The following is a 27,242-nucleotide window of genomic DNA, read 5'->3' on the forward strand; positions in this document are numbered from 1 at the left end:
CTCACAGGAGCGGCCTGGGCTGCAGTTTACACTTACCTTGGCCAACACGACGACATGCTGTGACAATAACTTCTTCGCTGCCATGTTCTTCACGAACACACTTGTGAAATAATTGTGCGCATCTAAAGACTTTTACGATTTCATCTGCTGTAAGGAAATGTAGCTGGTAGACAGGGTGAGGTAGTAGTAGTAGTAATAGACTTTTATTCAGCCAGAATTTACAGGCCGAGCATTTCGACCGCCTGTGCGACCAGTCGACGCTGTTCTTCTTCCCATTCGGCGCCGATCCAGTTGAGCCAGGAGGTGATGGAAAGGGATGGGGGAGGGTAATAGCTGGATTGCTGAGTAGTTGGGCAGTAAAACAGGCAGTGTGACAGGTCAGCGTATGGGGAGATGCAATTAGGACAGCAGGGGTTAGACCTATATTTATAAAGGAAAAGGCGAGAGGAGGTTATCAGGCAGTTCATTTGGATGTGCTGTAGAGTTCGAGCCTCGAGCGCAGTGAGTGATGGATGAGGGGGAGGGTAAAGACGCTTGTCGAGCCGGAGCTGGAGATATACCTCCTTGATAGTGTGACGCAAGGAGATCTGCCCATCGTTATTCGCGGAGCTCTCACTGTCTTCCGAAGGTGTGGGCCAGGGAATTAACGGTGCCCGGTGCAATATATCGCGGGAAAGCTGATGAGCTAGCTCATTGCCGTTAATACCCGAATGCCCAGGAACCCAGCGGAGGAAGACAGTGGAGGGTTGAAGAGCAGAGGCCGCTCGCTCGACCTCCCGGTGAAGAGCAGGGGGCAACGTGTTCTGTATGTGACGAATGGCGGCGTGAGAGTCGAAGTAAATCGTATACTAGGGGAGAGAAGGGAGTGAGGAAAATAACTGCATGGCGTGGACCATGGAAAGGACCTCGAGCGAAAGTACATTTGGCGGGTGTAAGTATGGCCCGCTGGTGTGCGTGTCAGGTGCCGAAAGGTGTGGATGGTAGATAACGTAGCCACACGAGCCCCGAGGAGCCATGTATGAGGCATCCGTGTAGGCAACTCCCTGTGTAGAGAGAGGAGGATAATTATGCTGTGCTGCCGCATGACGCCGGCCAGCGTGAAGAACGGGAGACGTATTAGATGAGAGGGGAAGAATGCGAAGGTTAGAAGCAGCGGTGCTAGCGGCAGAAGGCAAGGTGAGAACGGAAACGGGAATGTGAGGGATATCGGCTTGGGCTAATAGCCATTGGCCTTGATGAGTGAGAGAAAGACGGGCAATCTGAGAGTCGTGGTGCAGAGAAATAAGAGAACGTAATGGATGGAAGAGGCTTGTGGCAAAGAGCTTAGTGGTAGAGGTAGTGACAGGGAGGTTTAGAGCTGCCTTGTACAGGCCTAATAGAGCTCTTTCGAGTGTGATGAGTTGCGTTTGGGTGAAATGAACGTAGGGTACAAAGTACAAGAACTTGTTAAGAGCAAGCGCATGTGCAACCCGGCACGCATGAGCCTCGTGGAGCCCCGACTGCCGAGTGACAACGCGTCGCAGGAGGTGGGTCACCGAGTGGCAAGTCCTCACAGCGTGATGTAGGGCCTGCGCGTTCTTTGTCGCGTGCAAAAGGAAGCCAAGAACTTTGCATTGCTGAACAGTGGAGATGAGAGAGCTAGAAAGATATAGGGAGATGAGGGTATTGTGGGAGTGCTGGTACGCAGACCGGTTTAGCAAAAGTAGTTCACATTTTCCGGTGCAGGGGACAGGCCAGTAGTAGCGAGAAAGGAAGCGATAAGGTCCAGGCCACGTTGCAAAGTATCCTGCACGTGGCCGGGACATCCAGACGTACAGCAGAGAGTGATGTCGTCTGGATAAAAAATATGGTGGAGGTCAGGTATTTGGGACAGTTGGGAGGCAAAGGGGGCCACAGCCATATTAAATAGAGTAGGAGATAGTACGGCACCTTGAGGAGTGCCGCGGGTGAGGGAGTGTGGGTTAGACAAATGAGTATCGACTCTAAAGCGAGCAACTCGATTGGAAAGAAATGATCGGATGTAAGAATACATGCGGGAGCCACATGACAGGGAGGAGAGCTGAGCGAGTATGTGGTCATGACTCACGCCATCGAATGCCTTCCGTACATCGACGGTTACAAGCGCGTGGATTCGACTATGAGAAGGTGAAATAAAAGTATGCTGAAGAACAAGGAACATGTCCTGCGCACAAACGTGGCGTCGGAAGCCATTAAGATAAGGAGGGAAAAACTCTTTCGCCTCAATAAAATCAGACAGTCGAGTCAAGGCCATTCGCTCAAGAGTCTTGCCAACGCATGACGTCAAAGAGATAGGGCGAAGGTTAGAGAGAGATGGAGGTTTGCCCGGCTTCGGAATCATGCAAATTAGAGAGGATGTCCAAGAGCTTGGAAGACAGCCGCTGTTCCATGCTTCGTTGAATGTGTGTAAGAGAAACTCCTTCGCGTTGTCAGGGAGATTACGTAGTGTAGTATATGTTATCTCATCCTCACCGGGTGCCGAGCGGGTAGATTGAGTGGCTAAGGCAGCTTCCAGCTCCCTGAGCGTGAATCGGGGGTCCAGGTCTGGGTTAGCTTCGCCACAGTAATCTGGGTAGGAAGGTGTGAGGGGGGGTGGGAGATACAGAGATTTTAAATTTTCAAACACACATCAGATGGAGTCCCTTGAGGGAGAGCTTTTGCTAGGGTGGGAGCAACGGCAGGCTTGGTACCTAAGAGAGACCTAAACAGAGACCATGTAGAGCGCGAGTATAGTGCGGAGTCAAGGCTGTCACACAACGTGTTTCAACGAGAGTGCTCGAGAGAAGTGCCGTAAGCGATAATTTCAGCCCGCAGAGCATCAATTCGGAAGGAAAGTTGGACGTTGTGTGGCTGGGAGCGGAGAGCGCGTTTCAAACGTTGATGATGTCGCCATAAGCGGAGGAAGTGAGGATCAGGGTCAGGAATCAGGGTCGTTGACCTGCGACGCCATGAAGTTCATTTCCGTCGATAAGTCATCAGCTGAAGTGATGGAATGCAAAACTTCGGTGACGGAAGGAACGATGCTCGTCGAAACGCGCTTGTCGACAGACTCGGAATTTCCAATGGGTAGGCCAGACGCAGATGAGGTGGGGAGAGCAGCAGGCGTGGTTGATTGCAACGTCAACGCTGCAATACGGCTCTCGGGCTGCGGCGTTTGCATAGCTATCAAGCTGGGAGTAGCAGAGACGCCACCAGCGTTGCACGTTGCTGGACCGTGCGCGCTGTTGAGGAACGCTGCCTGTTGCTGTATTGTTGTCGGCGCGGGGCTGGTGACATTGCCAGATGTTGACAGCGGAGGCACGGCTGTATCAACGGTATGACCGGAGGAGGCTGGGCTTACCGACAGGGCGTCAGTTGTCGTTAATGTCGAGTGCTGGGGGGGGACGCTGCATCGTGGAGGTGCAGGCGCGGCACGTTAGGGTTAGCGCAGCGCCGCGCCGCTTCGTACTTTTGAAGGGGCCTAGAGGGCCAGCCTGGGGTCAGACTGGGGCTCGGATGGTGTCTGCGTGTCCCAGAAGTCTTCTAGAAGGAATAGTGAGCTTGTCCAGACACGGGCGGGGCCCGGTAACGGGCCAAGAACACGTGAAAGCGGAGCACTGTATGCGGCCAGCCAAACAAAACGGCGCCACCTGGCGGTCTCCATGGTGAGGTAACATTTAATATCCACGTGCATCGTTAGTTGCGGTACCTCGGTGTCCGGGGTCGCGTCTCTTCCTATGCGCAGCTTTTATGGGCCCACACCACTAAACATGGCAATTTTAGCTTCATAACATGCCCTGGTGGGCCCTGCAGGCTCGTCAAAGTAGCTGGGACAAAATTCATTTTTGGTCACAAGTGTCGCACGCTAACACGCCATCAGAATGTGCCGTGACACGCACACACTCGCTGGATAGGCTACTACGGTGGCTACGCCACTACGGTGTGTGCTCGGAGGCGCCTGGTTATTGCGACGACTCCCCAACGACAGCCCCGCACCGCGGATGTGACGTCACGTGAAAACTACGTAAATGCATGTCGATGATGAACACCCGCCTTTCCAATCAATTCGCTCACGATGGCCTAATTATCCTCGGTGAGTACATCATTACTTATCATGTGTGCACAGACATGCGAAATCAAATATGTTCGGCAGGAAGGATTACAGCAGCTTAATTTAAGAATAGGCAGCGCTACGACTTGTGTACAACAAGGATATGCCAAAATAGTCACATACGTAACGCATCAAATTGCCTAAAGCGATTGCTTTTGTTAACAAAACCATACTCCGGGCTTAGAGGTGCCTGAATATCAGTAAGAATGCATATACACGCACACACACGCACGCATGCATGTATGTATGTCGTGCATAGTGTGCTTGCATATATCTGCTTTGAATATTAACTAATACCAACACAATATTTATTAGAAACCAAACAAGATAGATCGAGGAACGAAAGCAAGAAGCAATCCTATTCCAATCGGAACTACGATATGCCTTATCTCAAGATACGCTGGCCCAGGTTCCGTTCTGCAATCAACTGAACAGCATGTGTATTCAGCTTTTTACAGGACAACGGAACTCAATGGGATACATGCAATTGGTAGCACGAGTCGCAGCGTAGTCATCTCGAAAATTAAGGCCCTGCCTGGCAGTGTAGCAACGCAACACGAAAATGCAAGCACCTTTCGGAGAGACCCGTTACACATGAGCCTTTTTTAACCTCGGGATCACTAGACACATTCTTGAACTTCAAGTAAATCTCATACTTCAACTGAAGTAGAACATAATAACAATATCTTTTTCTACATCTCATTTCTTAGAATAATAAACAAGAAAATTTTTTACAGTAAATGTAAATGGACTGGTAACTGCTAACGGACGCATTTTGCACCCTGCTACGCTTTGAAAAACGTAATTTCGTCGAGGCACATTATGAATGCCTTCACATAGAGCATATATACAATAGTACAATTCGATGATATGTTAATTGAATACATACTGGAAGAAGGACTTTCAGCGCACACATTAAACTTTAAGGTATATAAAAAGTAAGGGTAACAGCAACAGAGTTATAGCGAACTTCACTCCACTATTCCATTGGCTCCAATGGCGAGCAATTACATTATTTCAGAGCTCCATTATAAAATCTTGACAGCCGGAACACAAACTTTGCATTTTCGATGATACAGCTGCGATGAACGCGAAGTGAAACAGTCACAGCGATGTTATAAATTCTGCGAACTCCCCCCCCCCCCCCCCCCCCCCGTAAAAAATCGTCTGCCACTACACGACCGCTCCAAACCGCTATACTATTACGAGAGTGCAAACAACTTCAATCGTCTTTTGCTACTGTAAAGACGCTATAGGTGCTCACCGTGACATGGTTGCCAACCGTCTTGTCGTTTCCCTTCATTGTAGTGACTCCCTCGATAAGTGGCGCCGTTGTAGACGAAGGATTTTTCACGCTCATCCGGCAGGCAAGAACATTCTAGAGACGGTTTCGGTGTTTGTAAACAAATTGGCTCACGCCGTACAGCCTACCCCAGCAGACTTCCGATGCAGCACTTCCGGTAATGTTTTTTTTTTTTTTTTCCATGGTCCCGGCCAAGGAGGTTCAAATAAATCTTGCCGAAGTGAAGGCCTCCTATACATGCCAACGGGGCGCAGTGAAGCCAAGTGCGCGCAGCGGCCATCTTGGCATAGGCAAGATACGAGAGCCAAAGTGCACCCGCCGCGTGTTACCGCCGTGGTTTTCAAATGTTATGGCGGGAATTCGGGAGGAACTGTCTAGAATAAGAAGTCAAATGGCAGACAAGAATACAGTCTACTTTATTCTGTTTCTTTTTGGTGTTTTCCTTGCAAGCATACACACCCACTAAGGGTTTCGCTGGCTTTTAAAAAGAAGCATACTCATGAGAGCAGACCCCACATTCTCGGCACTCATTTTCTGATTTATTTTATTCATGTGAAGATTGTTATGCATAGGTAGAGTTCGACCCCTTTCCTTGCATGAAATATGAATGTGGGTGTTCCAAGCATCACACATAAGAACATGCTCATTGATAAAAATATGCTCATCAATGCTTTCATCTAAAGCCACTACTTTTCTCAAGACAAGCTCAATAGCTTCAGAAATATGTTGTTTTGCATAGACATGCAAAATAAGGTTTGAAGAAATGCTAAACCACGGAAAGAGATTAGATGGGCAGAGAAAGTGTTCCGTTATTTGTATAGGAACAGCGTTGACACACAGTGGAGAAAAGAAGTTTACTAGTAAATATACGGCAGGCAGTGTAAGCAGTATGGCAACAAAGAGCGTTAAACTAAAAGCCAGAGAGGCCGAGAAAATTTGCTTGATGGCGCCAACAGAGGAAAAAAATGGCTCTGAGTAACTACCAAACAGGCAAAAATGTAATGTAATAAGGATTGAGGCATTCAAGTCAAAGAACTTTACTGTTTCAAGCGAGGGCAGGTTACCCTAGAATGCGCAGCTATAAAGCAAAATTTAGTAAAGAAGAACAATGCATACTTGGGGGACAAGATAAGAAAAAAACGGAGCATGTTCTGATTGAATGTGGAGATATACACTCAGACGTACGCTTGGGCACAAGCCAACAAGAAGCCTAGGGTTTTATGAATGACAATGCAAAGCTGAACATGCCCATGACAGAACTAAGTAAGAGATGGTTAGACTTCATCACAATAGACAATTAAGGCTTTAGGCCAAATTCAAAAGGAAAAAAACTTTTTTTTCCTTTATTTGTTGAGCCTGATGACACTTTTCACCGCCCTGTCATAAAGGGGACGTTTATAGCATCCGTCTATCCAACCAGTGAGGTTCATCCGTAGAAATAAAATTATAACTGCTTTATTTTTTGGCGTTGCTACTTGCACGAGGATATCAGTGCGTTACACTGTTTAAGAAGCCATGAAACCGACACGTTTATTTGTGTCGCAGGTCCCCTTTCATGAGCAAACAATCGCAAAATAAACAGAATTCTAACATTCCACTTCCAAAGAAACACGGCCACTGTGGCCCTGGAATGATTCCGCAGCCTCCTTTCGTGTCCTGTCTCTGCAGAATTTGTCCGTCTTCCACCCCCACCCCCACCTTTTTTTTTTTTTTTTTTCAGTACGACTGGTTGAACTCTCATTGATCGAAATGAAGCCTCAAACAATATCGTGTCTAAACAACGGTCACACTCCACAACAAACTAGAGCCCTTCTGAATTAACAAATTTCTTTTTTGATAACGCCTTCAGCCAGAAGAAAGTCGTAGAGCTTCCTTGTCTTGTTGACGTCAATCTTGATGATTGCTCGAGCATTGGCAAGACGCAGTGAGCCCAGCTTCTCGTATTCATTGATCAGCAGTTCCTTGAAGTGGAGGTACATCTCTGGCATGATGCGGAGATCTGCACAGAGCTGGAACACATTGTGAGAATAAAATAGAACATGCTGCGCTTACCTTCTACCACAGATCAGCATTTCGAAAAAGAATACTCATCCATACAAACTCCCCCTAATTTTTAACACGAAAGTGTTTTCAGCCAGGGTCAACCACGGCTGCACTGACATATTTCCATCACAGATATGACATTGTAAAATATATAAGAGATAAGAGTTTGAAACCTCAGTCAAATTCTTGAGAATATTTTGAATATTTTTTTTGTTAAGAGGTTTTATATATATATATATATATATATATATATACACAGAAGAATAACTTCGGTTGCCGCAAGGTTATAAATATGAAAGTAGATGCGCTTTCACATAACAACTGTTTATTGTGCCGACGTTTCGACAGGAACCCTGACAGGAACCCCTTGAAAAAGACGGGGTTCCTGTCGAAACGTCGGCACAATAAACAGTTGTTATGTGAGAGCGCATCTACTTTCATATATATATATATATATATATATATATATATATATATATATATATATATATATATTGCTACGTGCATGCATTATGCATATTAATACTCTGGGCGGCGACGCGCGTGTGTGCCTTACGAGGAGGCAACAGGTTGCCTCCACTCAATGGCTGGCGAACCAGTCACGTCATTTCTGCTGGTTTTAAATACATCTCCTCAACAGCCTCGTCAACAAGATGTTGCGTCTCATCCGTAACATATTTGGTGAAGGTGTGGGTTCCCCGTTCTCACCATCAAGCTTTGCAGTGGCCGCACCGTTCAGTCTCCAGCCATGGCTACCAATGACAACCCGTCAGCGTCTCCATCTGTAGCTCCAGCCACTACATACCTGACGATGCCCTACCCTCGTGATCCCGTTACATTCTCTGCACAACCTGGGTTTGACGTTGACTACTGGCTCCGCATGTACGAACAAGCCTGTTAGCCAGACACACCGATAGTACCCTACCAGCATGCTCGCCAACGTAATCTTTTACTTGGACGGCACCCCACGTGCTTAGTTCGACGCCCATGAGACCGAAATCACCAGCTGGAATATCTTCAAGGAGCGACTACGCGACATCTTTGGGGACCCGTCTAGTTGCCAAATGGAAGCGTGAAAAAAACTCTCCACTCGTGTGCAGCCCTTAAATGAGTTGTATGTCTTATACATAGAGGACAGGCTTGAGTTGTGCCGTAAAGTGGACGAGCAAATGACAGAGAGTGACAAGGTGGGTCACATACTCAAGGGTATAGCAAACAACGCCTTCAACTTGCTCGTGTACACTATCGTCACGACCATCGATATGATTATTAAAAATGCCGCCGCTTCAAAATGGCCAAAAGCCGCCGTGTCCTGCCTCAATTTACGCGGCTACCGAACACGGCTGTTACATCTACCTGCACCGATCTCATTGCCACACCACCCATGCAGGAGAACGTGACATGTATAGTTTGACGGGAGCTTGAGGCATCAGGTCCGGCGCCGTTTCCTTCATTTCCACTCGACCATGACGCCGCACAGACGCCTCCGGCGGTCTTTGTTATTCAAGTCCTCGTAAGGCAAGAAATTGCAAAGCTCGGTTTTCCTGTGGCCTGCTCTATCTCCCGACCCGCCTCCCGACCGATGACATTAATGCACCGCGCCATGACTCATATTTTCTTCCGCGATCCTGCAATCGGACAGAATGGAGAACTGCAGACGACGAACCGATCTGCTTACGCTGCCACCAAGTTGCCCATGTCTCCCGCTACTCTCGCAGCACTTGGACGCCTCCAACCTGGAGCCCATTTTCCTCTTCTCGCCCTAACGACGACTCCCGTTGGTATTCGCCCAGTTGTGTGTATCCTACTTCCGACGTCCCTAGCAGCCGCTCCATTGCTCGTTCGTCGTCACCTCAATGCCACCATTCTCCATCACTCAAACCACGCCGCTATCCATCGCCGGTCAACTATGGATCCTCTCAGACGAAAAACTAGATCATGCAGCTCCGAGAGGTAGTGCTGCATCAACTGCGACTGATCCAAATCCTCTGTTGATGCTCCCCACTAATTCGAACTTGATTGAGGTGTAATTTCTTTAACGGCGTTAGTTGATACCGAAGCTGAAGTGTCCATTATGAGTGCTCATCTGTGTCGCATACTTAAAATAGTCATCACGCCTGCAGCAACTAAAGCACTCCGTGTCGCTGATGGTGGAACTGTGGCCATCACTTGAATGTGTATCGCTCGTATTAGCATTGCCGGCCGCCATGTCACCGTTTTATTTACGGCGCTTGAAAATTGCCCTCACGACCTAATCTTTGGCATGGACTTCTTATTGACATATTCTGCCCTAATCTATTGTGCCGCCAGTACTCTCAGCTGAGAACTTTCTCTTCTTTTTGGATTCTCACCCTGAACTCTCGAACAGCCTCTGCACCACTGACTTCTCCAGTTACAACCTAAAGCTCTCACATTCACTGAATTGGCAACGCCCTCTCCAGTGCTCGATGGTGATCATATAGTGGCGCCGATTTTTGATGTTCTCCTGGCGCGTGACATTACTGTCCCACAATCTGTCGTAACCATGGTTTCTAACCAAACATATTTACTTGCTATCAATTTCGATTTCACAAAGCAAGTGCTACCTCAAGAAATTTCGGTCACCACGCTAAGACCTTTAATCGACGACCACATCCCCAGTTTTGGGGCAGACGTATGTCCCGGTCAACCATGTCACCCGCAGAATGTCACGTGCCTCAATGCGATCTTACGCTCCATGATTGCCCCGGACCTCAAACCTGTGAAGTCAGCCGCGCTATGCCGCCTTCTGGCTTCATACCGCAACATATTTGACATCAGCAGCCGTCCACTCGGCCAGACTTCACTCGTCAAGCAACGCATTAACACAGGCAATTCTCTTCCCATTCATCGTCGACCATACCAAGTGTCTGCCCCTGAGCGTAAAGTAATTCAATAGGAAGACACCAAAATGCTAGCCAAAGGGATTATTGAACCCTCTTCGAGCCCTTGGGCATCCCCCATTGTGCTCAACAGGAAGAACGATGACACGTGGTGCTTCTGCGTTGATTACCGCCATCTGAATAGAATCACGAAAAAGGCCGTTTACCCTTTGCCCCACATCGATGGCGCTCTCGATTGTCTCCACGGCGCTTGATACTTCTCTTCAATAGACCTACGTTGCAGCTATTGGCAAATTACTGTTGACAAAAAGACCAAGAGAAGACTGCATTTGTAACTCCAAACCGCCTATACCAGTTCAAGGTTATGCCATTTGGGCTATGCAACGCCCCCGCCACGTTCGAGCACGATAGATTCTCTGCTACAAGGGTTCAAATGGTCAACATGTCTTTGTTACCTTGACAATGTCCTTGTATATTCCCCAACATTTGAGACCCACCATCAGCATTTTTCGGCTATTCTCGACATCTTCCGTACTGCAGGCCTTCAATAAAACTCGTCAAAGTGCCACTTCAGGCGCCGGCAATTTACAGTGTTGGGTCACCTTGTCGACGAATTAAATGTGAAGACGGACCAGGAAAAAATTTGTGCAGTCATCAGTTTTCCTGTACCCAAATCAGTGAAAGATGTCTGGAGTTTTGTAGGACTTTGTTCCTATTTTAGAAGGTTCGTGAAAGATTTTGCAACCATCGCTCGACCCCTTACTGAGCTTCTGAAAAAAGACATCACTTTTACGTTGGGTACTGACCAAGCTGCTGCTTTTTATCACCTAATCACGCTACTGATGACTCCACCTGTGTTGGCTCACTTTGACCCATCCGCTCCGACAAATGTCCGAACCGATGCTAGCGGTCACGAGATCGGAGCCATCCTAGACCAACGCCAACGGGGACACGACCGAGTTATCGCCTACTCTAGCCGCCTCCTCACAGCTGCTGAGTGCAGCTATTCCATTACGGAGCGTGAATGTCTTGCTCTTGTTTGGGAAGTCTCAAAATTCCGCCCATAATTATATGGCACAACTTTCTCTGTAATAACTGACCATCATGCGCTATGTTCGCTTACATCAATGAAGGATCCTACTGGCCGGCTTGGCCGCTGGGCTCTGCGACTGCAGGAGTATACCTACATGGTGCCGTACAAGTCTGGACGCCTACATCAGGATGCAGACTGCCTGTCCCTCTACCCGGTCACTGAATCGAACACTATACCTGACACCAACACCGACCCTTGCGTCTTTTCCCTTTCGCAAACAACATGCATCGGTGACGAGCAGCGCTGTGATGCGTCCTTACGTGCTATCGTTGAGAGTCTCTAATCACCATGTTCCGATCAGTCCAATCGCTCATTCGTGCTCCATGATTGTGTATTATACCACCAAAGTTTTGAGCCAGATGGACCTGTCCTGCTGCTTGTCATCCCGAAACGCCTTCACTCGGAAGTTCTAAATGAACTTCATGACCTTCCGACTGCCGGTCACCTTGGTGTGTCACGTACTTACGACCGAATACGTCGACGCTTCTTCTGGCCAGGGCTTGCACGCTCAGTCAGAAGATACGTTGCGGCTTGTGAGAAATGTCAGCGCCGCAAAACGCCATCAACACTTCCCGCCGGACGCCTTCAACCACTTGACATTCCGCCAGAACCGTTCTTCCGCGTTGGCTTGGACCTACTTGGCCCTTTCCCTTTGTCTTCTTCGGGTAACAGGTGGAAAGCCGTGGCCACCGACTGCACCACGCATTATGCCATCACACAAGCTTTTCCAACAAACTGTGCCACAGATGTCGCCAACTTCCTCCTCAAAGACGTGATTTGCAGCACGGAGCTCCACGGCAACTGCTTACAGACCGTGGCCGCACCTTTTTGTCGAAGGTCATAGCCGACATCTTGCAGTCCTGTGAAACCAGGCACAAGCTGACTACCTCGTATTATCCGCAGACCAATGGACTCACGGAGCGTATTAATCGATCTCTTACAGACATGCTCGCTAAGTATGTTTCCACCAACCACACGGACTAGGATCTTGCATTGCCGTACATCACATTTGCCTACAATTCTTCGCGCCATGACACTGCCGGTTACTCTCCATTTTCCTGCTGTTTGGCCGAGAACCAACATTGCCTCTAGACACCATCATCCCATCCCCTGCACTACCGACCAGTGAATATGCCATGGACGCTATCACTCGGCCCGCTCACGCACGCAAAATCACCCGTACTCGCCTTCTGATCTGTCAAAAGAAGCTACGGCATTTTTATGATCAACGACAACGCGACATACATTTTTCGCCCGGTTATTTGGTCCTGCTCTGGTCTCCAACCCGTCAAGTTGGCTTGTCAAAAAAACTGCTTACTGACTACACAAATCCATACCGAGTCCTTTGCGTGGTTACTCCTGTGACATATGAAATCGGTCCTGCCGCCCCATCGCCTTCATGTACCCCACAAGCTACCGATATTGTACATGTTGCGCACTTGAAGCCCTACAACTCTCGCAGTGAAGTTTACAATTAGACGCGCCGAGACGGCGCTTCTGCCGCCGGGAACTATGCTACGTGCATGCATTACGCATATTGATATTCTGGGCGGCAACGCGCGTGTGTGCCTTACTAGGACAAAGGGTTGCCTCCGCTTCATCGCTGGTGAACCGGTCACGCCCTTTCTGCTGGTTTTAAATACATCTCATCTCTAGCCTCGTCGATGCGGCGTAGCGTCTTATCCGTAACTATATATATGGGCTGCTGTAGTTTTCCCTGAATCTGGAATCGCGTAGCCGAAAGCTGCCGTCCGTAATGCCTGACGATGCTGTCTTCACACCCTGCCGTGCTTCGCCACCCAGGGGCTGTCCCGGTACGCAGCACCTCCACCAAAATATAATGTAAATGCCAGGCCAAAGCGGTAGCAGCGTCAGGACAGCAGCAAGAGCTGGCGGGATATACGGGCGTCGTCGCAGCAGCAACCAGGCCGTCCTAGCTCGCGCATCGCGCCAACGTGTCGATGTCGCTACGGTAGTGGGCATTCCTCTTCACTACAATATAAATATATTGTGGCCATTTGTTACTTACATCGTCCTCATCCCTGCATGATCACAATCACCATTATCCGCTTGTCTCTTTGCCCTCATTGCCACTCTGGATCATCATCATCGTCATCGCCTGTGTGCTGGCTCTGCCCGCTCGTTTTGCGAGGTCTTTTCTCAAATAAACGCTGTCGCAGCCAAGACTACCAAGACTTCATATGTGGTGGAGGTGCGGGGTAGACGAATAACACCGACCTTGATAAGACGCCCCGGTGTACGAATCCCGTTCACGCACATCGTTCCGACGCTCATCTTGCTGGCGCTTTCGGCAAAAACGAGATATGTGGCCGCGATAGCCACAGTAGTAGCATACAGGGCGAGACGAGCGCCACGGTGGGGAATAGAAGGCATTCGGGGCACCTGGAGATAGCACGGTCAGGTGGGCCGAAGGGTCAGGGGGCACGGAATGGTAGTTCACAGGGGTAACGGCAGCAACTTACGCGTAGGATGGACGTGGCAATGTCGCGTGGGCGTCGCTGGGAGGCACGGCAGCAACTTGAGGGTACGTGGCTATAGGGTGAGAAGCAGGTGGCTGTACGGGCGCAGAGCCAGTCAGGGATGTAAGTTCCTCCCTGATGATGTCACGTAAAGGCATTCCCGAAGGCTGTGTAGGTCGCGGTGTAGGATGTGTGAAGCCCATGGACCGCAATTCTTCGCGTATAATGTCCCGGATGAGGTCACGCAGATGGCCATCTGATGTGGAATGGTGGTCGCCGATGTCTGGTTGAAGGCGGACGGAGTCCAGCGCATCAAGGCGCTGGCATGTCGTCACGACATCAGCGATGGTAGCTGGGTTTTGCACAGCGAGGGCATTAAAGGCGACAGGCCCAATGCCTTTCAATATGTGGCGCACTTTGTCCGATTCCGGCATGGATTGATTGACACGCCGGCAGAGTGCGAGGACATCCTCGATGTATGAAGTATAGGATTCACCGGGATGTTGTCGGCGAGTATCGAGTGTCCTCTTCGCGACGGCGGATCGAATGTCTGGTGTCCCAAAGACGTGCCGCAGCTGCTGCTGGAAGGTAGCCCAGTCGGGTAAGTCAACGACGTGGTAAAAATACCATGTCTTCGCGACTCCGACCAAATAAAAAGGCACGTAACCCTGTTTGGCGGCCTCATCCCACCTATTAGCGGCACTTACGCGGTCGTAGTCATCAAGCCAGTCTTCTACGTCTTCTCCCCGAAGACCAGCAAAGAGCGGGGGTTCCCGCTGATGTCCGTGTATGTAAGTAGGAGGGGCAGCTTGCGGCGATGCGTGGTTGATGACATCAGTGCCGGCAGGCTCGGTCTGGGACATGCTGCCTGACTGTGGGAGCAAGCGGCGGCCTGAACGAAGCTCCAGGGGGTATAGCGGGCTGTGGGAGGTCAGAGGACCGAAAATCCACTGGCAGATCCCTATGCATGAAGACGATAAGGAGAAAACGGCATTCGCAACCCCCGACGGGCTATATGAATTCAACGTGATGCCTTTCGGGCTCTGCAACGCACCCGCGACTTTTGAGCGCATGATAGATACCGTGCTGCGCGGCCTGAAATGGAAAAGTTGCCTTTGCTACCTGGACGACATTATTATCTTTTCGTCAACGTTTCCTGAGCACCTAGAATGATTGGATCAAGTTTTGACGTGCCTTGCCGGCGCCGGACTTCAAATAAACACGAAGAAATGCTCTTTCGCTAGCAAATCTATCAAGGTCTTAGGACACGTCGTTAGCAAAGATGGCATCCGGCCCGACCCTGACAAGATTTCTGCGGTCCTTCACTTTCCGCGCTCTGAAAAACAAAAGGAGCTTCGCAGTTTCCTTGGCCTCGCCTCCTATTTTCGCCGGTTTATCCAGAACTTCGCTTCTATTGCTGCTCCATTACACCAACTACTTGCTTCCAACATCCCCTTTCTGTGGTCTCAAGAATGTCAAACGGCATTCGACCTGTTGAAGCGGGCACTCACGTCTGAACCTCTGCTCTGCCACTTTGACGACACCGCACCAACTATCCTCCATACCGACGCTAGCGGCCTTGGTATAGGAGCTGTTCTTCTACAACGTGACAAGTCTTCCCTAGAGAAAGTTGTTGCATATGCCAGTCGCGTACTCACCGCTGCTGAAAAGAACTGCACTATAACTGAGCAAAAGTGTTTGGCTGTGGTTTGGTCGGTCCAGAAGTTCCGTCCCTATCTCCACGGCCGTCACTTCACAATCGTTACGGACCACCATGCCTTAGGCTGGCTTTCTACACTGAAGAACTTGTCCGGACGCTTGGGTCGGTGGATACTACGCTTGCAGGAGTACGACTTTGACATAACTTACAAGTCAGGCAGAAAACATCAAGACGCCGATGCTTTATCTCGTTGCCCGCTTCCAACTACCCATATGAGCATTGGTGAGAACTCAACCGCCACATCTCCCAAAGTTCATACGCTCGCATCAATAACGCAACCCTTTTCGGACGACGAGCCAACATTTATCTCCCGCCAGCGGTCCGATTCATACTGCAGACGCATCATGGACCACCTTTCGCGAGTTTCTCATCCACCAAACGCGCGACTCCGTCGTCAACTCCTGCACTTTAAGCTGGACAATGGGGTTCTCTACCGCCACGTCTAACACCCTGACGGTCAGCGCTGGGTTCCTGTACTGCCACGCTCTCTTCGACTTCAGGTGCTCTAAGCCTTCCACGACGACTTGACTGCTGGTCATCTTGGTTTTCAAAAACTCTTGACTGCATTCGCTGTCGTTATTACTGGCCTGGCCTTTCTTCTAGTGTAGCTCGGTACGTCGGTTCCTGCTACCCATGCCAGCGTCGTAAACTCCCCACGTCGGCACCTGCTAGACCTCTACAGCCACTTCCGTGCCCTTCAATGCCGTTCAAGGTTGTAGGTGTTGACCTTTACGGGCCTCTCCCCGTCACATCTGCTGGCAAACGATGGATAGTGACTGCCGTGGACCACCTGACACGCTACACTGAGACTTCCTCTGTTATTACAAGCTCAGCTGTGGAAGTTGCAGACTTTATTCTTCACGCAATAATACTGCGTCATGGGGCTCCTCGTGTACTGCTTAGTGACCGCGGCAAAGTGTTCCTGTCACAAGTTGTAAATGAAGTACTGCGCGCTTCTGGAACTACTCCCAAGACAGCTTCAAGCTACCACCCTCAGACAAATGGTCTCACAGAAAGATTTCACCGAACCCTTGCAGACATGATAGCCGTTTACGTCCAACCCGACCACAAAAACTGGGATACTCTTTTAGCATTCCTGACATTCGCTTACAACACCGCCGTTCAGTGAACAACTTGCTACTCACCATTTTACCTCGTGTACGGACGCACCCCGACTACCTTTCTCGACGTCTCCTTCTTTAGCAGCCATGGGAATTCATGTCAGTCTTCTAGCGAAGAATACATTTCCCGCCTGGCCCAGTCTCGCCGTTAGGCTTGCATCAATACTGAAGCGAGACAGCACGAGCGGAAGATCATCTATGACGAATCCCACCGCGTTGTGTCTTTCCAACCTGGTGACGAGGTGCTGCTTTTGACACCTATTCGCACTCCTGGTCTCTGTGACAAATTCCGACTACGCTTCATTGGGCCATACATTGTTTTAGAACAGACTTCGCCGGTTAATTATCATGTGACACCACTCGTCGCCCCAACAGACCGCCGCTACCGCAGCACAGAGATTGTCACGTTCGTAGCACGAAACCTTTCACGCGACGTTCCCCGTCACTTTGACTTACGGCGGCCAGGGTGTCCGCTTCCAAGTGGGGGGAATTAGTGTGGGCATTTGTTACTTACATCGTCCTCATCCCTGCATGATCACAATCACCATCATCCGCTTGTCTCTTTGCCCTCATTGCCACTCTGGGTCATCATCATCGTCATCGTCTGTGTGCTGGCGCTGCCCGTTCGTTTTGCAAAACTACCAAGACTTCATAATATATATATATATATATATATATAGCATCGAATGCGTTATTCGGAGGTCGCAGGTTCGGATCCTGCCCACGGCAAGTTATCTTTTCACCCACTTTTCTTTCTTCTCATTTACATTACAATTGGCCTAAGAACTTCCCCTATACCTTCTTTGGCATTATTGTCAGTTAGATCTCATTAATATTGTGTAAAAACACGAAAAAACGAGCCCTTAAGTATACACTTGTTTCCCTAATATATATATGTGACGTATCAAGTGATGGTTACTAGAGGTAGAGAAGGAAAAAGTCAGAATAGAATAAACATGGGTTATGAGTCAGACCACGTCTCCCAGTCATCATAGCGTCACACGAGTCGACAGGATGGAGACCTGCCTGCCCCTTCATCAGTCACTCATCATCGAAGCAGTTCTCCAGAAGACGCCCTGACCGTACATTAACTACCGAATCATCGCCTAGGACGACAACGACTAGCACCATGACAGAACCATTGGCTGACCTCGACATCCCCAAGTACACCGGATCAGCGGACGATGGACCCATACAGGACTGGTTCAACCTGTTCGAACTCCACGCTACCGCTGCATCTTGGTCGGAACGGGAGATGGTTACGAACTTCAGCGACTACGTCACCGGTGAGGCATTCAAATTTTACCTAATTCACATATTCGAGAACGAGTCATGGCAAAAAATCAAAGAGGAGATGATTACCCGTTTTAATGACTATGACCAAGACTTACTCATTGCCAACCATCTAGAAAAAACTGCACACTATCGTCAATTTCCTAGGCAGTCCTCAAACATTCGAAAGTCCAGTGCGAATCGACAAGTGCCTCAAAACGAAGTGGCACATGCGTTTACTTACAGAAGGCCATACGTATATTGGGAAAAACCCAACCGTCAAGCGCAGCTCCCTTGTGCACGAAAGTCGGCATTTCCAAAGTCGTGGCACCAACATACGACACGAGACGTCGCTCACTCTACTGATGCCTTTCATGCTTCGTCTCGCTTACATGGTCCACCACCTGGTTGTCTACGACGCAGCTCTTCAAAGGCTCCTAATGGTCACTATTCGTGTCATAAGGACGCCTTGTTCATGGTAGACCAGCTGACACATGGGGAAAATACCAAACAACGCCAAGATGACTGAAAGAGTGAAAATCAGTCTTCACGCATTGGAGCAGCTTACTCCCCATCTCGCAGACTTGGCCCGCCTCCTGGTTTTCCATCGCTTGGTTCTTTCGTGACTCACAATGTCCATCTCACATCTAGCACGCTCACAATGGTCGGGATAGACCTGCGGATCTTGAACGATGCTACGCCAAGCCCTGGACTTACCACCCAGATTCATGCGCCAGAACAGCTCGCATCGTTAGTTGCACAGAAAGAGGGCCATTCACAACTCAAACCTTACCGAACTACACCTGTTGCGGTGTTGCCGTCCAGTGCGCAGCCACCAAAAACTCCAAACACAGAAGGCTCAGACGCATCGAACGTCGCATGCGACCAGGCGCAAGAACCACTCATAGTGAGCCGCGAAGAAGAAGCCCCTGATGAACTATCTGTCAACTCTGAATGTTTTTTGTCGCAAGAGTTCATTTCCACGGCACCGCAGACTTGCCAAAATTTGCATTTTCAACCTGGTGATGCGACGTCACATGTGGTACCCTCATGCAGTGGTCACCAATCCAAGAATCGAACCAATTCAGAAGCAAATCATACATCAAACCTCGTACACAGTTGTCTTTCAGAAGCGTCCGTAATCAACCACGTCACAAAAGCCTCTGAAGAGCAGGCTAACAATGATGGCGCACCACCAACCATGCCCGATAAGCAAGAAACCTGTTCATCATGCATCAGCTGTGTACAGGACGCGTCAAATCTCAAAGTAAATGAATGTCCCATTCCGGAAGGCTTGCCACTACAGCCATCTCCTGGGCAGCATCAGCAAAGCAAGCATAGCCAAGCGCGCAACCTCATGCGACAACAAAACAGACCGCAACACCACGGAAGACGGCAAGAAAGATGCGGAAGCACTTCTTGCATACCGCCAGCCCGCAGGCATCACGCCGTCACAATCCTTCAACAAGCACGCATTTTAGAAGCAAAGCGTCTGTCGGAGCCACGACTCAGATTCCAACGCATGAGACATCCGACCTTCCAACGCTACAAGGACTCCCAACCTTGTTCGTTCCTCATTACTAACCAGGTTGTGCCATCATCATTTTTAACGCTGAAGGCAAGGTTATGCTCTCCAGAACGCAACAGCCAACCTCGCCCACCTGTGGTCTCCTAGATATCACCGGACTGCCTTTCCTGTGAACATTTTGTGCAAGTGCATTGAACCGCCGTGTGGCATGGAACTACTGCATTTTCTGGCATTATTTTTTTATTATAAGACTCCATTTGTTCATGCTTTCTAGATTGTAGCTCGCGCATTCTTTCGGGGGGAGGGGGAATCGTGTGACGGTATCAAGTGATGGTTAGTAGAGGTAGAGAAGGAAGAAGTCAGAATAGAATAAACATGGGTTATGAGCCAGACCACGTCTCCCAGTCATCATAGCGTCACACACATATATATATATATATATATATGTGTGACGCTATGATGAATGGGAGACGTGGCCTCGCTCATACGCTGCGTTTATTCCACTCTGACTTCTTCACCGGCTTCTACCAACCATCGCTACATACGTCACAGGATTCCCCCTCCCCCCCAAAGAAGGCATGGATTACGAAAAAAAAAAAAGTAAACAAGGAGAGGTTAAAAAGTCACAAATGTCAAAATTCACAATTGGTTCTATGCTCCTGGGTAGTTCCGTAAACTTTCAAAGACTTCAGGGGAGAGTGCAGCAGTCCGGTTAACGCAGGAGTTCTGGTGGGCGAGGCTGGTGGTTGCGTCCTGGATAAAACAAAAATGCTTTGGACGTGGAGATAGGGGTAATCACAGCTGGCATTCTTCTGAAGAACGAACGAGGCTGAAACATCTTGCAGAATCGACAGTTCCGATATTGTAGGCATCGAATTCCTCGTCGTGGGTGATACACAGGCCATGCAGGCAGCTTGCGTGCGCGTTGATCGAGGTTGATTAGGCGCTGCCTGTGTTCCTGCCGAGTACAAGGGGTGCTTTTGTGGCTTTTGGAAATTTTTCCATAGCGATGTCGCACATGTTTTGATCGAAGGCGCATTTTTGATCTCTGGTGGAGAATGTATCCATGACGATGGGCCTTTTCGCAATGTTCTTTGAGCCTTAAGAGTGGTTTCGATGACTTTCGTCGTTGACAAAGTTGAAGTGTACGTTGACGTTGTAGTTTTTGGTTTCGTCGACTTGCTTGGGGTGTGACAGTAATCGTGATGTGCCAGGATTCTTAGCAATTCCTCCGCAGGCTTATACGAGGCCAACCAATGCAGCTGCTTTTGGCGCAAGACAATGTGAGGGGATTCGTGCAATTGAATTGTCTGTATTTATAAACCGCTCATTGTTGGTGGTTGCCTGAAGAGTACTTGTGCCATCAGAAGTCGCACCTGCTCTTTTGTTTTCAGTGTTGGCAGTGAGGTCGTATACTGGAATGACATCGCTTCGATCTTGTGATTGATGAACTCTAGGCGCTTCTGCAGGAGACTTTTCTTCACAAGATGCTGATTGTGAATGCTTCTGTCTTCGTGGAACAGCTGAGCTGAATACCAAGTCAGTTTGCAAAGTACGCATGCGGCACAAAGTATTAAATGCATCTGGGTCATCAATAGTGGATTCCGTTCTTTTATGCAGCAAAGAGTTAAGCATTGACAATATTTGCGGGGATGGGAAACCAGGTGGAAGGTTGGGCCTCGTAGACAAATGACCCGGATGTCTTTCCATGAGCAGATGGCCGACTTCGCCGGACGGGAAATGTAAACTTCTGCTCTGTGCTTGAATGCGTGAAGGTTGCCTATGACTGTGATTACTGAATTTGAATGCATCGATACGGCTCGTTGTAATCGAATCTTCATTATAGTCTTGGACACACTTTTGTGGGCGTTGCTGATGTTGCTGTGGAACGTGTTATGGTGGGAGCCCTTCTTGAACATTAAGCCGGTTTTTTTGACAACTTGATGTGGTGTCCTCTCTGCAGCTGGTAGCATGTGGGCTGTTGTCATGCAGTTCGGGCAATGAAGATAATGCTTCACAGTTGGCACAAAGATCTTCAGAAGCTTCTACGCTGTTCACAATGAGGGGCTCTTGGGCCTGGCAGCGTGCGACGTTCCATGCGTCTGTGCCTTCTGTTTTGCTTCGACTGTTGAGTGTGTATGCACTGGACGGTGATGCATGAGTTCGTGCGGAAGGAGCATGGCTTGACAGGCTAGTTTCATGAAGCGTCAGGTCGTCTACTGTGATCGCCGCGTCCTTATGATGCAAATGGTGAGCTATGATAGGAGCGCTTGAAGAGCCGCGTGATAGAAAACCGTGTGGTGGACCCCGCATGCGAGGCGAAGCATGAAGGGCGTTAGTAGAGTGAGCGACGTCTCGTGTCGTATGTTGGTGCGACGACTTTGGAAATGCCGACTTTCGTGCAGAAGGGAAGCGCGCTCGATAGTTGGGTTTTTTCCAAAATACGCATGGTCGCCTGTCAGTGAACTCATGCACTCTTTTGTCTTGTGGCAGTTGTCGATTCACGTTGCGCTTTCGAATGCTTGAGGACTGCTTAAGGAATTGACGATAGTGTGCGGTTGTCTTCAGATGATTGGCAATAAATAGGTTTTGGTCATAGTCGTTGAAACGGCTAATCATCTCCTCTTTGATCTTTTGCCATGACTCGTCGTTCTCGAATATGTGGGTGAGGTAAAATTTAAATGCCTCACCGGTGACATAGTCGCTAAAGTTCGTAACCATCTCCCGTTCCGACCAAGATGCAGCGGTAGCGTGGAGCTCGAACAGGTCGAACCATTGTTGTACGGGTCCATGGTCCGCTGCTCCGGTGTACTTGGGGATGCGAAGGTCAGTAGGTGCTTCTGACATAATGCTGGTCGATGCGTAATGCTAGGCGCTTGTACGGTAGTCCATGTATGCTCAGGGTGTTAAGCGGAGAACTGCGTAGATGATGAGCGGCTGATGAAGGGGCTGGCAGGTCTTCATCCTGTCGACTCGTGTGACGCTATGATGAATGGGAGAGGTGGCCTGGCTCATACGCCATGTTTATTCCACTCTGACTTCTACTTCATCGGCTTCTACCAACCATCGTTTCATACGTCATACGTTACTCACTCACTCACTCTCTCTCTCTCTCTCTCACACACACACACACACACACACACACACACACACACACGCACGCACGCACACACACACAGATATATATAGTGGGAGTAATAATTCAATGGGCCAGTTAGTCTTCGTGAAGGTATGGGATATGGCACAACGGGAGCGTTGTCAACAAGGATAACTTTATTTATTTCCCAACAGTTTCGGGAGGGGTCCTCCCTTCATCAGGGGATGAGTTATACTGACATGAACTTCCAAACTTCGTTGCTGCCGCGTCCCTCTCGCCTTGAAAGATGTTTGCGAGAGTGAGAGGGAACTAAAAAAGGAAAAGAAAGAAAAAAAATTAAAAAAAAGAAAAAAGGGGAAAGAAAAAAAAACGAAAAGAAAAAAATAAAAAAATAAAGAAAATAAAGAAAGTAAAAAAGAGGAAGAACCACTGTCAACACTGAGAACGAAACCAACTGTCCCTGTACGTCCACATCCGGTTCTTATCACGTGCTGTTCAGTTCTTGACGTGTGTCGGGCCACTCAAGATTGTCGTGGCCACCCAAGATTGTCGCTGCGGTGGCGGGAGGGGTCCGTGACGGCGTGCGTAAAGAAAGGGTTTCCCCTTAATGGGTCGGTCGGCTCTTTACCTTTAATCTTCGTCCGTTTCCCTTCAATGGTCATCAAGTGGTAGGCGAACATAAACACTTTGTATGTGCATGTGAAAAAAGAAAAAAAGGAAAAAAAAACAAAAAAACAAGAAAGGACAGTGTACACGTACGAGTCAGTCAGAAAAAAACAAGCATGGTCTCCAGCTATCAATCTTTGCCACCAATTTCCTCCTGGCTTACTTCTCGGAGGCAGGAGAGTTTTCCGGGGTCCTCGTTGATGCCGGCTACTAATGCTCGAAATTTGAAAATAAAATATGCCTCACGCTGTTCGCGCTCGCGCCTGTTTGAGAAACCGGACTGCAAAAGAGTTACGCTGATATTTTCAAAACTGTGGTTTGGCAGGCGCGATGTCTAGATAAAGGTAGCTTCGGCAGTGAAGTCGCGTGGTACCGGTGATTATTGAACCGCAGCCGAAATGATATATTCTTGTCCGCAGATGTTGCAATGTAGCATGTATATTACGTTACTGGAGTCACAATTAAGGCTTTCATTTATGCAGAATTTGAAATTCGAGAAGTTCGCTTTGGATTCACGTGTTCTGACCATCTTTGGGCATACCTTGCATCGAGCTTTTCCGCAGGGATGGCACCCTGATTGAATTTTGGGGGTGTTTGTTTTTGCTCTGACAAGAATGTCCTTCAGATTTTTATCCCTGCGGTACACCACGTGAGGTGGCTTCGTGAAAATAGAAGTTAGTCGTTTGCTTTGCCCGATTATGTTGAAATGGCGGAAAAGTATGTCGTTGATTCATGGCGCTAATGAGGAGTAAGTTAGTACAAGGTTCATTTGGGAAGTCGTTTCAGATACTCTGTTTGGTCCCTTAATTATATCATTCCTGTTCACATTCGAGCACGTAGTATGGCATCGTCAATAATGTCTTCCGAAAATTTCGTTTCAATAAGGAATGCTTTAGGTGTTCCGCATGTCTGTCAAATTCCCGCATATCGGAAAATAGGAATGAGGCCGTACAAGAACGCCAGGGACCACCCATACCACAACCTAACTTTGAGGAGAAAAATGGGAACTCGAAACTACAGTGCAATCCTAATCAAAACATCCTTACTCTCGGATATGACGCTGACACTCCCGTGCCACGTGATAGCCAAGAGCAGCCGAAAATTTATGAGAAAAATGTCCTCTTTCTGTCAAACACAACACTCACACCCGCTCAGCTTCAACTTTTGTTGAGAGGCTTAACCTTTTGCCCATCATCCGGTGGATTCAATGAATTTGAACTGTACCAAGACCTCGATAACTTTGGGCGTAATCTCCGCCTCCATGAACACTTTCATGATCGCAAGGACTGTACGGACGAGAATAGATTGATTGGTGGTGACAAATCATGGTGTCCAGGTGAGCAGAGGGACAAACGGCTCGATATGTATATATCAGCAGTTCAAAAAGACATCATCAGAGCGTATGAAAAAAATCGGCCATTTCGAAACAACATATCAAAGTCAGAACGAAGGGCACTCGATGAACTACGAAAAAACACTGAAGTTACCATCAAACCGGCTGATAAAGGGGGCTGCATAGTAATTCTAAACACGTCGGACTACTTGATGAAGGGGAACGACAACTATCAGACACAAAATTCTACAAAGAACTTCCAACGAACCCGACTCCCGAGTTTGAAAGGGAGATAAAAGTAACCCTAAACAATCTCCGCCGGGACAAGAAAATTACCGGCAAAATGTTAAAAGCAATGTTACCGACCCATTCTGTTCCCGGTCGATTCTACTTGCTCCTCAAAATACGCAAGGCAGGCAATCCGGGACGTCCGATAGTATTCAGTAACAGCGCATCAACAGAAAATATATCACAATTCATCAATTCCTTAATAAAAAACATCCCCCCAAATTTTCCCTATTAACTAAAGGACACAAACCACTTCATCTGCGAAACTTCAAGTCTCGACATCCCAGGCGGGAGTTTTCTGGTGACCATGGACGTCTGCTCACTGTACACCAACATACCCCACCATGACGGAATAGCGGCTATGGTTTCTGAATATGTAAAATCTGACTCATGAACTAGTGTAAGTGGCGAGGTACTCTTTACACTTCTTGAACTTGTACTAAATTATAACCATTTTGAGTTCAATGGCAAGCATCTTCTTCAGGTCAGTGTTACTGCAATGGGCACGAAAATGGCCCCAAACTTCGCGAGCACCTTTATGGCTTCACTTGAAATCCCATTCATTGAGGGACGCACCTTGAAACCTTTCTACTACAAAAGATACTTAGACGATATTTTTATGATATGGAACCATGATGAAGGAAGTCTTTTCCGCTTGATAGAGGATTTTAACAAGTGCCACCCATCAATTAAATTCACTCACAAAATGTCCAAAACCAGCATTAACTTCTTGGACGTCACTGTCACGGTCAAAAATGACCGCTTGTCAACAAACCTTTACAAAAAGCCTACAGACCATCAAATGTACCTACATTTCAACAGCAGCCACCCAAAGCATTGCAAAACGGGTATTCCATATTCTCAGGCCTACCGGTACCGAAGAATATGCACCAATATACGTGAATTTGACAGACACGCGGAACACCTAAAGCATTCCTTATTGAAACAAAATTATTCGGAAGACATTATTGACGATGCCATACTACGTGCTCGCAACGTGAACAGGAATGATATAATTAAGAGACCAAACAGAGTATCAAAAACGACTTCCCAAACGAACCTTGTACTAACTTACTCCTCATAGCGCCACGAATCAACAACATACTTTCCCGCCATTTCAACATAATCAGGCAAAGCAAACGACTAACTTCTATTTTCGCGACGCCACCTCACGTGGTGTAACACAGGGATAAAAATCTGAAGGACATTCTTGTCAGAGCCAAAACAAACACCCCCAAAATTCAATCGGGCTGCCATCCCCGCGGAAAAGCTCGATGCAAGGTATGCCCACAGATGGTCACAACACGTGAATCCAAAGCGAACTTCTCGGATTTCAAATTCTGCATAACTGAAAGCCTTAATTGTGACTCCAGTAATGTAATATACATGCTAAATTGCAACATCTGCGGACAAGAATATATCGGCCAAACAGACACGCCATTTCGGCTGCGGTTCAATAAACACCGGTACCACACGACTTCACTGCCGAAGCTACCTTTATCTAGACATCTGCGCCTGCCAAACCACAGTTTTGAAAATATCAGCGTAACTCTTTTGCAGTCCCGTTTCTCAAACAGGCGCGAGCGCGAACAGCGTGAGGCATATTTTATTTTCAAATTTCGAACATTAGTAGCCGGCATCAACGAGGACCCCGGAAAACTCTCCTGCCTCCGAGAAGTAAGCCAGGAGGAAATTGGTGACAAAGATTGATAGCTGGAGACCATGCTTGTTTTTTCTGACTGACACGTACGTGTACACTATCCTTTCTTGTTTTTTTTCTTTTTTCCTTTTTCTTTTTTTCACATGCACATACAAAGTGTTTATGTTCGCCTACCACTTGATGACCATTGAAGGGAAACGGACTAAGATTAAAGGTAAAGAGCCGACCGACCCATTAAGGGGAAACCCTTTCTTTACGCACGCCGTCACGGACCCCTCCCGCCACCGCGGCGACAATCTTGGGTGGCCCGGCACACGTCGAGAACTGAACAGCACGTGATAAGAACCGGATGTGGACGTACACGGACAGTTGGTTTCGTTCTCAGTGTTGACAGTGGTTCTTCCTATTTTTTTACTTTCTTTCTGTTCTTTTCTTTTTCTTTTCGTCTTTTTCTTCCCCCTTTTTTCCTTTTTGCCTTTTTTTCTTTCTTTCCTTTTTTAATTCCCTCTCACTCTCACAAACATCTTTCAAGGCGAGAGGGACGCGGCAGCAACGAAGTTTGGAAGTTCATGTCAGTATAACTCATCCCCTGATGAAGGGAGGACCCCTCCCGAAACTGTTGGGAAATAAATATATTTATCCTTGTTGACAACGCTCCCGTTGTGCCAT

At 48.3% G+C, this 27,242-nt stretch overlaps 1 protein-coding gene across 2 annotated transcripts in view; it reads right to left on the reverse strand.

Moving 5' to 3' along the window:
- Positions 1-5,803: 5,803 nt before the first annotated feature.
- Positions 5,804-27,242, reverse strand: part of LOC119184280 (Transcriptional adapter 2A) — a 136,787-nt gene continuing 115,348 nt past the window's right edge. For both annotated transcript variants that reach the window (XM_075885214.1, XM_037433915.2), the window contains one exon: positions 5,804-7,420. In XM_075885214.1, coding sequence (XP_075741329.1) covers positions 7,229-7,420 — 192 coding nt within the window. In that variant the 3' untranslated portion in view covers positions 5,804-7,228. The remainder of the gene's footprint in view (positions 7,421-27,242) is intronic.

The sequence above is a fragment of the Rhipicephalus microplus genome, unplaced genomic scaffold (assembly GCF_043290135.1).
Source record: "Rhipicephalus microplus isolate Deutch F79 unplaced genomic scaffold, USDA_Rmic scaffold_90, whole genome shotgun sequence".
NCBI classification, from domain to species: Eukaryota; Metazoa; Arthropoda; class Arachnida; order Ixodida; family Ixodidae; genus Rhipicephalus; species Rhipicephalus microplus.